The 13,707-nt window shown below is 43.0% G+C and overlaps 2 protein-coding genes and 1 long non-coding RNA gene across 3 annotated transcripts in view; 2 read left to right on the forward strand and 1 right to left on the reverse strand.

Annotated features, from left to right (window-relative positions):
* CFAP91 (cilia and flagella associated protein 91) overlaps nucleotides 1-358 on the reverse strand; it is a 30,891-nt gene extending 30,533 nt beyond the window's left edge. Inside the window, exon 1 of the mRNA XM_015635303.3 lies at nucleotides 277-358. The gene's annotated coding sequence lies outside the window, so the exon portion shown is untranslated. The remainder of the gene's footprint in view (nucleotides 1-276) is intronic.
* Nucleotides 359-941: 583 nt separating this feature from the next.
* Nucleotides 942-10,381, forward strand: LOC117245030. The gene is made up of 3 exons (XR_004499163.1): nucleotides 942-3,862; nucleotides 3,954-4,267; nucleotides 10,121-10,381. It is a non-coding gene; the product is annotated as an uncharacterized LOC117245030 (long non-coding RNA).
* Nucleotides 10,382-11,046: 665 nt separating this feature from the next.
* LOC107207730 (cytochrome c oxidase copper chaperone) lies at nucleotides 11,047-13,321 on the forward strand. The gene is made up of 3 exons (XM_015635380.3): nucleotides 11,047-11,255; nucleotides 12,607-12,715; nucleotides 13,111-13,321. The coding sequence occupies exons 1-2, from the start codon at nucleotides 11,137-11,139 to the stop codon at nucleotides 12,689-12,691; spliced, it is 204 nt and encodes a 67-aa protein (XP_015490866.1). The 5' UTR covers nucleotides 11,047-11,136; the 3' UTR covers nucleotides 12,692-12,715; nucleotides 13,111-13,321.
* The last annotated feature ends 386 nt before the right edge of the window (nucleotides 13,322-13,707 follow it).

Below are 13,707 nucleotides of genomic sequence, written 5' to 3' on the forward strand. Positions count from 1 at the left end.
GCACCCGCCGCTTGCTTTCCGCAGAGCCCTGAGGCTTCGCCCTGCTGCCTCCATCTTGTGCCGCCTCCGGGAGAGAGGAGATGTGGCTGCGCTTTGAAGAGGACAGGGAACGAGCCAAGCCGGGAAAGGAAGGACATGTGTATTTTTGCTTTTCAGCAGCTGCTGCTGGAGTTGTTTCATGTGATGCTCCCCGGGACCCTCGCTTAGTGTTTAGGAAATCTGGTTTAGCAGTTACAGTTAGGGACAGGATTCAAGTCTGGATATTCTTATTCTTACCTTTGCTTGTCGTCATTTAGGACTTCTGCAGCTATGAAGTAGTGAAAGCGAGTCCAGAGAAGGGCAAGGGAGCTGGTGAAGGGTCTGGAGCCCAAGTCCAAGTCCAAGTCCCAAGCCACGAGGAGTGGCTGAGGGAGGTGGGGTTGTTTAGCGTGGGGAAAAGGAGGCTCGGTGACCTTCTCTCTCTCTAGAATTCCCTGAAAGGAAGGTGTAGCCAGGTGGAGGTTGGCCTCTTCTTCCAGGCAATCAGCAGCAAGACGGTCTTAAGATGTGCCAGAGGAGGTTTAGATTGGACATTAGGAGGAACTGGACATTGGGGTGGTCTGCCTGGAGAGGTGGTGGCATCACCGTCAGTGGAGATGCGAAGGAGAGACTGGATGTGGCCCTCAGTGCCATGGTCTATTTGATACGGTGGTGTCTGGTCATAGGTTGAACTTGGTGATCTCAGAGGTCTTTTCCAACCTAATTGCTTCTCTTTTTTTGTGAAAATAGACTTGGTACTAGAGAGGCTGCAGGGGTTTTTTCATCTTTAGAACATCTCAAGAGGCCTGTACAAAGCATTACAGATAAACATGCTTTGCAAAACATTGCTGTTTCCTCAAGGAGGAGGCCATCCTTTTCTATAAGAAACAAAGTTGTAAGCTTCTTCATGCTAAATGTTAAAACCGGAAAGGGATAATGCTTTTGTTAACATCAGGAGATTTTCAAGCAATGCTGCCTTGGAATAGGACACAAAGAGCAGAGAAATTGCAAATGGACCTACTCTTCTGTCTATAATCTTGAAGCAAGTCCCTTATGTTAATTATTTTGTGTATAAAACTGTATATCAAAGGGTTATTCACAGCTTGTCAAGGCTGACATAAAACACTGGCCCCTCAGTACCTCATTACAGTAGAGCAACTTCAGGACCGTATTCCAAATTCCTTGGCTCTGTGAATTTACTTGTAGACAATTCAACTTTGAATGCTGGTTTACTTTCTGAAAGGCCCATCCCTTGCCTGAAGCAACAACTTTTTTAGGTTAGTGGGTCAGCTGAAGATGTGTCTGAACTAAAAAATGCTGTCACAGCTTTGTTCCTGACAGATGCAGTCTGTATGAGTACATCTGTAGGATATGACTTCCCGCAATGGATTGATCCACACCCTAAAGATACCCAGCAGGCTGTAAAGACCCTCATTTTGCTAAAGAGCTTTACAATGTGATACCTTATTATAATTATTGATGTGGCAACAAAAGCCACTTTTTAATAGAGTTCCCTGGCATTTCTCATGATCAAATTCAATTTTCCTTTCTTGTACCTTATTTCATTAAAACTCCATGATTTCCATGCTGAAATTTTTCCATGCTGCCTTGGGGTAATGAGGTGTGTAAACTGTACTTTGGCCAAAAAATGATTCTTTGTTGGCTCCACCCTCTGACATTTTTCCACTTTAAGGATTTCAGAGATGACTAAATACAGGTCGCCTGGACCTCTTTTTTTCTTATGTGGAATGGATCCAGATGGAAACCAAGTTGAGGAGGAGCAATGGAATAACTAAATGGGTTCTTGAGACTGCTGCAAGATGCCAAGGCATAGCCTGACAGAGAAGTACTCTTTGGAGTCATATTAGACCAAAGAGGTGTAGTCCCACTATTAACTTTAACTGCATTAAGTTGGACTAAATTTGAGATGTTGCCACATTTTCCTTTGTTCACCATGAGCTGCCTGGCCCTACTGCCTTTGATCTGTCAGGTCTTGGCATCTGGAAGACTATATAGGGAACTGAGTCTGGAGACTGATGTGGGTGAAAACTAACTTGTCAAAAAATAAAATATAAAAGTTTTCAGGTCACTGCATAGCTGCCTGAAGACTGGTACTCACTCATGGGAGGTGACAGGTATATGTGGCTGAGGGAAAAAGCTCAAGGTTCAGGTTCATGGAACTTGCTTTGATTAGAGAGTATGTGTGGGTAAAATATTGGCTAATGTTTAGTTATATTTCTAAGAAATTTCTGTGAACTACAAGTATACAGAGTGGACAGCCTTACAAGCGTTAGAAGTTGGGTTGGGTATTACTATATCAAGTGTTCTTTGCCTGAGATCTCCATATTCTTATGGACTGAAGCTGTGTGAGAGCTGGCCAGAGCCTCTAGCACCCTGCTGTGTGCTGTGGAATGCACTGCGAGGGCAAAGTGGTGAGGTTTGGTCTGAAGGTATCTTGTTTATTTGTTTATTTGTTTATTTGTTTATTTTTTTTTAATATATGTCATAAACCAGATATTCCAAAGAAAAATATTCCAAAATACACAAGGCTCTGAGGAAATACTTGATCCTCAGCATTAAACTTTGGCAGTCCTGTCTATGATCAGTACTTTGGAAAAGGGACTCAAAGCATATCTGGTAGATTGATCTGTATATGTCAAGGACATATCCTGTTGCTTTGGTGAAAGTGGGCTACAGTCAACTAAACTGTAAGCAATCAAATAAGATTCCTATTTCCTACAAAAAATCTTTTCTGATGAGCTTTCTGCTTAGATCTGTGGGCCATAGAGTTGGGTTTTGGCTTTTGGTATTTTTTTTTATTAATAACTTTTCCAGAACAAGACTGTGTTGGTGAGCTGGGGTGTTGTCTATCTGGATTTTTTTTTTTTATAGCCACTTGGCTGTAGGGCACACCAGGTGCTCAGATGTATGAGTAAACTGTCCACACCCTTGAGAGTTACTGCACAATGTCTGAGTGGATTAACTTTGCATGTTGCAAAATGGCAGAAAAGTGCACTAGTTTAGCTGCCTGTGACAAAGGCTGAGCCAAATTAATTTTACCTCACATTAACCTTGAGATAAGATGGTGTAATTTGCTGCAAGATGAATTACTGCTACTCTGTTGATGGACTTGTTATGCTGTGATGACTTGCTGATGTGTTTGAACTGTAAAATCAGACGGGGGAAGTAGAAAATTTAGCAGGGTAGGATTAGGCACTAGCTGGGAGCAGAGCAGTAGCTGAACAAAGACAAGATTGATTGGACATGAATGCGTGATTTTAGAGGAGAAACTTGGCTGGCTGAGCAAAGAAAAAATAGTAGGAGAGTGGGGTGGTAGAGAAGCAGTGTGACATGGGGAGGAGGGAGAGACCGTGAGCAGCCAGTAGAGCAGAACTGAAGAGGTTCAAGCAAGAAAATGGGAGACCTAGGTGAAGAGCTGAAAAAGTGAGGAAGGGTGTGGAAAAGCAGGATTAGGGAGGATAAAGCAAAGAAGTTGAGCTAAACAGATGATGAGTCCCTAGTCCGTTTTCCTTCTGTCTTCCACAGCCTGGAGAGAGCTGGGTTTCTTGAATGTGACTTTCATCCTGCAATCCATGACGATCTGTGAAACCCCTGGCAAGATGTCATCCATCTGGCTTTAAATTTCATCCCATAGATGGTCATCTTCTACTCTTAGCAGGGGTCAAATGACAGCACTGTCGTGGTGCTGGATGCCTGTGATACTTCGTGGTGACTTTTTTATTAAAAAAAAATCTAAGCTACGGGCCTACACTACAAAGTTCTATCCTTAAAAACCACCGTTGAGGCTTTGATATCTGGAAGTTCCAGAAGTAATCTATTTAAAGTAGGTAAAACGGTAAAAGCGTTAGTGTGCCGTTTCCCATTTTTGCCACAGGATGTCACACTTCCTCCATGTATGGTTCTGCCCATCACAGGCTCTAACCTGGGTGCCACCAGTTCAGCTCTTGCACCCAAATGTGAACTGATATAAAACGGATTCAGACCCATCCAAGGTAATCCCTTGGATTCCTGTTTGTTCCCTGTCCATTCTCTGTCTGTTCTACACGGTTTACTATCTCTGTATAATAAGCATCTTTTCCAGGTGTGTGATTCAAAAGAAGTGGGATAGCAGCAGCACAAGGCTACAGTCAATGTCATTACTGTTTTTAATCCAGAAGAAGGGAGCCTTCCTTCCAGCCAGCAAAGAGGAGGAGGAAAATGTGTTCACTATTCCCATCAGAAAGCAGAGGTAAGTCTCAAAAAGATGTGAGGAGACAGATGCTGTGAAATCTACTGCTTTGTAGATTGAGACCTTGTCTCTGTGTTGACCTTTCTTTGGCTATGGTAAGGAATGGCAACCACTGTGGAATACCTCACTTGTAACTTGTGACATCTTTTGTGTCATCTTTTGTGCCAAATGGCCTGGGAGTACTGATCATGGTAAATGGAGCTTCACTAAGGTGAAGTCTGTGGTTAATTCGTGCTGCTTTTACTAAGAGCCATGTTAAGAGAGGTATCTTCTCATACAACAGCTGAAATGGAAAAAAAAAATAAAATAGATTAAGTTGTTTATAGAAGACCTGTTCTCTCTTGCCTTCTTTTTCTTAGTATGACTGTGGGCACATTTCCTGTAATAAAAGCAACATACAGATGAGGATAGCCTAAGTTGTCAAAGTTCAAAGCAAAAAAAAGTAGTAGTTCTTTGTGATCACAGTTAAAGAATTCACTTCCAAGCCTGCTGAAAGACTTCTGTAATTATTTCAATTAGCACTTTAAAAAAAAATTTAAAAAGAAGACAGAATTAAGGACATTTTCAGCCTATGGTTCAAATTGTGACAAAACCAAAATTTTACCAATATTTCAGGCATTTTCTGGAGAACACTCATATACTTAACTTCATTTGGATTGGGTCATCTCCTTGAATGATGGTTCTTAAAGAATAGAGCTGACATCTGGACAATTTGCAGGGCAGTAGTCTGGCATCAGGAGGAAAAGGATCTTGGATTGAACTCCTTAGGGAACTAGTGAATTCCTAATGTTCTCACTCGTTTCATGTAATATTCAGAGGAATAAATGCCAATACCATTGAGTTAGCTTGCAGGTCTCAAGTTTCAGTGTATTAAGACACTTTTCTGGGGACTGAATTTTTGTGCTTGCCTGATCTGAAGTGAGCATTAGAAACTCCTGATTTTCTGTGACTATTTTAGCCACTCCAAAGAAATTAAATACCTGGACGGAAGTGCTGGAGAGATTAATTTCAGCTTATTATGACACAGTATAACTCTTCCAAATACTACACTCTTATTTACTCTTAAACAATTAGTGCAACATAATCTTAATACAATCTATTAAAACTTTCATCATTTTCTGATCATCTTTTAATTGCAATCCACCAGATGAAGGTCACATGAGGGCTAACACACATCCAGGGGCCCAGGGGTTTAGGCCTACCAGATATAAAAAGGTGAAGAAGCAGTGAGGCCATTGGAAGAAAAAAGTTAGAATCAGATGGGGTTTCAACAGAGCCCTTTCAAGGACTGGGGAAGGATGTACAAGTATCACTTCCTTCATGTGAGAGAACACAGCCTGCACTCTCTTCAGTCTTGCAAGTTGCCTTGTCTTTCCCTTCTGTCTTTGCCTGCACCCACACAGTCCTTCCCACATCACAGTCTCACATGGTGGAGACTGAACCAAACAGGATCTAGAGTACATCATCATTGCCTTGACATACAGACTGTGAGAACACGGTAAGAACTCAGCCTCTAGTGTGTTGATCTGGAAACATCCTCTCTTTGACATGCATGGAGCCCTAGGAGAGAACCAGACCTTGAAGAATTCTTCTCATTTTAAATAAGCGACTAGAGCAGTTAATGTCAGACCATACGGGAAGCATGGAGTAAAATGAAGTTATACAGAGTAAGTACCAATCTAAGACAGTAAAATAGTGCACAGCATATTGAAAGTCAGGGTGAAACAGTCAGGATGTGGGCTTGAGCTGAGCACTTAGATTAAATTTTCTGCCATGTAGATGACATATGTTCCCATGTCACTTTTAAAAAAAAATAATTGTACTTCAGATACATAATGTATTAAGGAAGATGTCAATGCAAGTAGGCTCTCTTGAGAATCCTCCCACCTGCATATGAAGGTGTCTTAATGCTTCTTAAAATCTGACCATTAAGCACATGATAGTCAAGTCCCATTGGTTTTGGTGGGAACCAGGATTCTACAGATTCGTGAGAAGATCAGCAAGAAGCAAAGTAAAAGAAAACAAGTGCAAATGAATGAGGTCTTCAAAGTTGAAATCTAGAATGACCACTTATGTGAAAGAAATGGCTTCAGAGTGACTGAACTTTCTACATTATCTAGTAACTCCATGAAAAAACAGCTGTGGAGATTCTGAATGGATTCAGAAGATACGTGATGTTGCAGGCTTTTTATAAGCAGCTTGCAGCACTGCACAGTATACATCTTGATGCAATATTTAAAATAAGTGAGATGCTGGAATGTGAGTACATAGAAGTATGCAGCTACAGTCAGTAAAGTCTCAAATATGGAATGACTCATGTATTTGTAAATGCTAAGGATTCCTTCCAGGCTTCCAGTTAGGTCCTGCAGTTCCTTGAGATTGTTAAACCATTTTCTGTAGTGGAGCTTTACATTTCATAAAATCATGAGAGACTTGAATATATTCAAACAAGCCCAGTTTGCCACTGACACAGGCATCAAAATGGCATGCCATCAAGCAGAATAAAATTGTTAATAGCAGCAACACTTACAGGAAAAAAAAAGGACAAATGGAATGTGTGCAGTGGAAAAGAAGTGGAGTTTCTTTTGCTACTTCTCAATTGACTGATAGCTGAACACCATTCACCAGAGTTGCAGAAACACTGCCTGGTTTGCAGCAGAACTGATAAAGGTTGGAAGTTTTTATTATGGAGGATTTTATGGAGCTACAGTAAGATGTGTTTTTTTTTTTAGTACTCAGGCTCCTGGACTTGGGCTCTGAATGAGGTTTCCTGTGATGTACAAGCACAGACCTTAGGCAGTATTTGCTTTTTGTGGGGTGACTAATTGGAGATGCGTGCATATAGTGGTTTATATTAACAGTGGCTCAGTTGTCTGATTCTGGTCAATTCCGAAAATTCATATAGGTCTTTTTGCAGAAGTTTGAAAATCTTGTTCTTTCAAGTCATGAGAACTGATAATAGAAGAGCTTTCCTCTTTGGAAAGATCTTTATAAGCAGCTGTCTTGGGTAACTCTGCAATATTGGGAAAAAAATCAACTTCCTGATGGGTGACTAATGTGTATCTGCTTCATGCCTAAGTGCTTTTAAACCTAGTATAATTTTTTTTTCTGATTTTTACCTGAAACAGCAAGTCTGACTGCTGTGTAGGGACAGCCTTTTGCAGATTCATGTCTTTGGGAGGACTATTGATGTTATTTCCTAAATGCAGGTTAAAATTTCCCACGTTACTAAGACTATCAGACACAGAGACTATCAGAAAATAGACAGTTGTCTTCTTCTGTCATGCTCTTTTGTTGTATTGGTAACACATGCTGCCATTTGAGTGCAAACACCTGTCCTTCCCACAAGTCTGTGCAATGGGTTTTATTCCAGAATGCTCAGATTTTCATGGGTGTTCCCTCCACAAAAGGGAACAGCTGGTCAGTCACCCAGCAAGCGCTGAAATAAGCCTGACCAGCCTTTAAATGCACATTGAACATCAGCTGCTGCATATCTGCATTGTAGAAAAGCTGCCACATGTCCCGTGTCTAATGGCTCATAGTTCCTGCTCTAACATATGTGGGATGGGCAGGTTATTTTGTGGCATGGTACAAAACACCAGCTTCCTTCTTTTGTCTTATTACCAGGGAGACTGCACACAGAACTTGCTGATGCAGATTTTGCAGTGTTGCATGTGTGGCAAATTCCTGTCTTTACTAATGTTTGGATATGCTTTCAATGGACAGTGACAAGGAGGGACATAATATCAAAGTGATGAAAGTCCTAAACCTAGCACAAACTGGTAAGAGATGTGCAGAAAACAATGTGAGGAAAGCATTAATATCTTCTAAATTCATACCAAGGCTTGTAGGAGGGTCGTTGTCTTCTTTACTAAGGAGAGCAGGTCCAGAGTTCTGGTCCTGGCATGAGACCCCAGAATATCTGGGATGCTGTGGGCTGAGTCTTGCTGTTAGAGATAGCAGTTCTGGTTTTAAACTGGAAAGTGACTTCATTCTTTAAAACTACCTTCTGCCTCCAGACTGATGCTCTGAAGATTTGGCTGTATTTCTGGAAAGAGATGATCTGTTGGAGTACTGGCTTTTTAGAGCATTCAAGAGACACAAAAGTCTTAAAAGTAATCTTGATTCTGCTCTTGTGTTTCTAAGGGCTTGTTTGCCAGTAAGAAAGGAGACTTCCTCCATACTAATTTCCAAGGTGATCTCCCAGGAAGGAGATGGTTCAGTCCTGTGGTACAGAATCTTTGTGTACAGAATTCATGTTGTAGTCCTGAAACATGAGGATTTGGCTCTTCAGTCTGGGAAGGGACTGGTGCATTGCTTCTTGAGGTGATATCAGTCCAGCATTCAAACCCCTTGCCTTCACCTAAAGGTGGGGTTTGAAGCTTAGAGGGGATGTAAATAATCACCCTAGAGTCTCTTCCATTGTACTAGATCGGAGCACAAGTCCTTCTATCCCAGCATTCATTCTCTCTCTGGTCCCACTGCTGAGTGATAGCATTTGGTAGTTACAGGTCTGCAACTCGGATCAAAAAGAGAAACTCTGTCCTGTTCTTGGGCAGTAAATGTAACAGGCAGCAAGGTCCTGACAAGACATCTTGCCCAGAGCTTTGAAATCCTTTATTTTCACATTATCTAAGCATTGACACAAAACACAACCAATTTCTTTGACAACAAAACACAGCATATGGTTGACAGGGCTGCTGGAACATTGGCTGTCTTATGTTTATACTCAGTCAAAACCAAAAATACTTCTTTAGACTTTATTGAACAGGTTTCTTTTTTCAAGATGATAAAGTTGTTCCCAGAATAGGCGCTACATGGAAAATATCAAAATACCTTCAGCTCAGTTTCATCACACAAAATTTCCACAGCTTAATTTACCTTCTATCATGTATATCAGAAGTGTAAAATATCTGGAAAACCCCAGACTGCCCCAGACTGTTACTTTCAACTGACATTGATAGGGGCTTACCAAACCTAACAGTAACAATGAATGTAAATACATTTTTTAGGTTCCTTGAAAAATCTGTCCATTGGAGACAAATACATATTTTTTTTGGACAACCATTCTTTTACTGAGTGAAACTGAAGGCACAAGAAGCCAACAACGATTGCAGTGCTGCTGTGATGTTTACAGATTATGAGCCGCTGCTGTATGTTCTTCAATTATGATAAAGGGCTATACGGGGGAAATAATTTGGAAACCCATGACAGCTGGGCAGTCTCTCCCGATTTCACCCATTAGTCCTCTAAATATAGAGCTGTAAATAACCAGTGCGACCTGCAGTCCTCGTACTCTTACATGTGGCACCAGGCTACTAAATGATATGGCAGCTTGAGGGAGGGTTTTTTCATTATCCCTTTCAGAGACTGAGATCTTTCACTGGATCTTTTCTCCTGGGTACTCGTTCTGACAATTTTCTCACAGTCTCATCTCAGTAGCCTGCCCTTAGCTATTCCTCCTTAACTGGTAGATAAATCTGTTCTTTCTGACACATAGCTCTCTAACATAATTCATCTGCCATTGTCAGTAGGCAGAGGACAAATAGAAAACAAAAATCACGGAGTTAACAATCAATTCTTATGCACAATGCAATTCAGAAGAGAAATGGCTGTGGTCTCCCCTCTGCATTGTACTCCAAATCGGTGCAATCAGTATCAAAATGTGTTAACCGTGCTTTAATGGCTATTCTCTTCCTTCTCCTCCCTTAACAGCCTGTGTCCTTTCATCCCACCAAGAAACGATTCCTTCTTCTGGGGCAATTCTGTTACAAACTGTTACCCTGCAGGGAGCATGTGGAGAACTGAAGTGTGTTTTTGATAGATGTTTCAATCTCGGCTTTTATCTTGCAGCATGTTTATGTAATTCGGGAAAATCATATTTTGGTCAACAAGTGCAACCTGTACATGTTCCAGATCCTCACACCTGGCTGCATGGCCTCACAGTGCATGTGTGCTGAACCAGGAGGCTCAGGTGTGGGTGCAGGTCACCTGAACAGTCTTGCCAGAGAAATGGCACAGTGAGTAACAGGCTACTGAGCAGAGATCTATGGATAATTCAGTAGGTAACTGATTAGGTGAGTGTTACATGACATTTTCTGCTTCTCCTTGTTCTTGTCGGTGTTCTTACAATTTTGGATCCCCTTAATACACGGTTTCTGGGGTCAGTGGTACATAAGCTGGTGGTCATCATCTCCCCATGCCAGAATTAACTTTTACCCAGCTGGAGCTATTTTAACACAATTGCTGAATTGGCTTTATTACTTTCTTCTTTATCTTGGGAGCTCTGCCAGATGTCCCTGTGGCCTGTAAATTCTGCATTCTTTGTGTCCAGTATCACTACATATTCTTCTTTCCAAGATCTGTAACTTTCCCCCCAGGTCTGAAATCACTGAAGCATGTCAAGCATGGACAGCAAAAGAACAGATCCTCTGTCTTCCCCATTGGCTGAGTAGGAAGAAAGAGGTTTAGGTGGCTGGCCACAACTTCCAGCGCGGAGCCCGGCGCCCAGGGCGTCACTCGCTGCTCTTGCTGACTGCAGTGGCTGCCAGCGGCTCTCGCCTGACGGCGCCATTTTTCGTCCCCGCCGCCCGCTCCCTCCTTCCCCTTCTGGCTCCTTCAGTACCGAGTGTCCCTGCTAAAACGTCACTTTCGCCCCGCCGCTGTGCGGCAGCGCCCGCCCTCGCCTTGGGGCGGCGGCCGGGAAGAGGCGGGGGAGCCGGCGGGAGGAGGGCTCCGCACCTCCCGCTCTCTCCCAGCAGGCCGCGGGCCGGGAAGGGGCGGGCGAGGTTTCCCGGAACCAGCAGTGACCGCACGGCTGACGCCGGCCCGTTCTTCCCGCGGGCTCAGGGTGCCGGGAACCGCCCGCCATGTCCTCGGTGGCCGCCGCCAGCTGCGATGGCAAGGGCGCGGGGGAGGCGCGGGAGGAGAAAAAGCCGCTGAAGGCCTGCTGCGCCTGCCCCGAGACCAAGAAGGCGCGGGACGCCTGGTAGGGACCCGGCCCGAGCTCCCCGCGGCGGCCCCTCCGCGCCCGGGCGTTCCCCCTCCCGCCGGTGTGTGCGCCCTGCCCCGCCGGGATGCCTGCCCGGCCCGCCCCCTCCTCCCTTCCAGGGGTTTGTGCCCTTGCCAGCGTGCGCTGGGGGTTTTGGGGAGCTCCCGCCGCCCGAACGGAGGGTGCGGGAGCATCGGAGGAAGGAGGGAGAGTGCAGAGAAGGAGAGGAAACTGTCTTAAAAGGTTAATTTAGCAACGAAGAGGTTAAAACCTCATAGCCCGGGTTTAAAACAGGTTTCAAAGAGCCTGCTTGTAAATCTGCGCTATTGAAGCAACACGTACCAGCAGATGATAACTTCTTTGTTGTTCACCTGAGTATAAATTACGTTCTCTTTTAAATAAAGCAAAATACTCTGGTTTTTTGAGTCTCAGAGGATGATATTTCCCAAAGAAGCTCAAAATTTGACGGTGACCTGTATAGCTGCACTGGTAATTATGGGCTTAGTCATGATCATAGGACTTATAAAACAGTATGAAGTGCACCCTCAAAATGGAGCTCCTTTGTCTTTGATGTACATGGTAGAGTGGTGGTGAATCCAGGGCCACCTAAGAAAAGGGTGGTAGGATGGATGTTACTGGTCAGATGGAGTTGCCCTGGGCAGCCAGGGGACGTGTCCATGCTCATTGTAGTAAAACCTAAGAAGAAAAGTAAACAGCTCTGACATTCAGTCAAAAAGTAAGTCTGAAATGCTTTTGTGGTATATATGACATACCAACAATGAGAAGCTCTTACTTGGATGGATAGCATCAAAAGTTACCATATACGGTGAATAATTTTTTCAACAATAGCTGGACAGGTGTTGTGTTTTGTTTTGCTTTTTGCTTCAGGGTCCTTAAATTGCAACTGAAGTTGGACTAAAATATCATTTACTGATTCAGCTGTTGTGTATTTGTCTCTAACTGGAGAAATTTTGTTTCTTCCCTACTGAATAATTTGAAACTCGCAAGCTCAGCGTACTTGATGATGTGACAGCCTTGTGTTGTATAACAAATCCCCATCTGGACTTGCCCAGAATAGACCCTGGCCTGTTAACAGGAAGTTCTGGTATGCCTGTTGTCAGAGCTTTAGGTGCACAGCTCCAGACTTGGGTAACTTTTTGGGATAGTTTTATACTGTCCAAAACATCACTACCCTCAATAGGACAGACAAAAAAAACCCACCAAAAACAGTCCTCTGGATCCTAATAGGGATTTTTAATTTTCCCCAACAGTTTGTCAGTTCTGCTTTCTTGAGTAAAAGTAAGTGAACATTTTAGTGCTAAACCCTGTAAATCTTTTTGTTTTGCAGCATTATTGAGAAGGGAGAAGAAAATTGTGGGCACCTAATTGAAGCTCACAAAGAGTGTATGAGAGCTCTGGGCTTCAAAATATGAGTGAGATGAGCAGGACTGAGTGGGGTGAGTACAGCCTTCAGGACCTCTGCCTTGGAAGTGTCCTGGCACCTCAGCTGGTGCCACTGGCAGGCCCAGAGTACTGTTCATGATGGTGTTGCCCTTACAACAGAGAAGGCAGAGCAATCCTCATTGACATTACAGCCAGCGTTGCTGTCCTGTGAGGGTGGTGAAGCCCTGGGCAGTACCCAGCTTCTGTGAGTCACCCTTCAGCAGTAGAGAATGGTGCTGCCTCTGCTGTCTTCTAAGAGATCCAAACCTCAGTTTAAATTTCTGCTGCTAGGGCACATATTGGTTTTTGTGGGTTTGTGCTTGGGGTTTTTTTTGCTGATTGTTGAACTGTTGCTCAATATCCAGTGGAAATCCATGTTTTGTGAAGCTGTGTTTCCTTTCTCTTCTAGATGATGTCTTTGGTGTGACTGTGTTCTGGAAAGCTGCAAAGTAAATTATTTCTGCGAGTTACTTCAAAGAGCAAATATAAACAAAGAATATATTTATAAAATCTTTAATGATAGAGTATGTATCACATCTGTAGCTTTTCCACTGTTTGCTCTTGACCACTGCTATAGAAAATATATTTTTTCCTCGTAATAAAAGCCTGAAAATGACCAATGTTCCTGACTTCCGTTTCTTTTTAAGTAATGACAGTGTCCTCCTTTACTGAAAACAGTATGCTTCAGGAATGAGAGAATGAGAAAAGCCTGCTTAATCATTAACATAGGAACACTGATTACTCTGGTGGTGTGGTTGAACAGAAAGGACTTTGGTGGGTTTTCCCACTGATGCAAATTGTGAAATCATGCTGGTAGCATTGCATTCATGGCTTTTAGCAGTCATGCTGAAGCTTGTAGTGTTGCTCATGACGGTAGCTATGTTTGTACAAAAGTGACCACAAACTGACGAAATGAGCTTCCTTAAGTCAAAACTGTATTTGATTTCACCTGTTCAAATTCTTCCAACGGTTTTTGAGTCCCATTACCCAAGCTTCATTATTATAA

The sequence above is a fragment of the Parus major genome, chromosome 1 (assembly GCF_001522545.3).
Source record: "Parus major isolate Abel chromosome 1, Parus_major1.1, whole genome shotgun sequence".
Classification (NCBI taxonomy): domain Eukaryota; kingdom Metazoa; phylum Chordata; class Aves; order Passeriformes; family Paridae; genus Parus; species Parus major.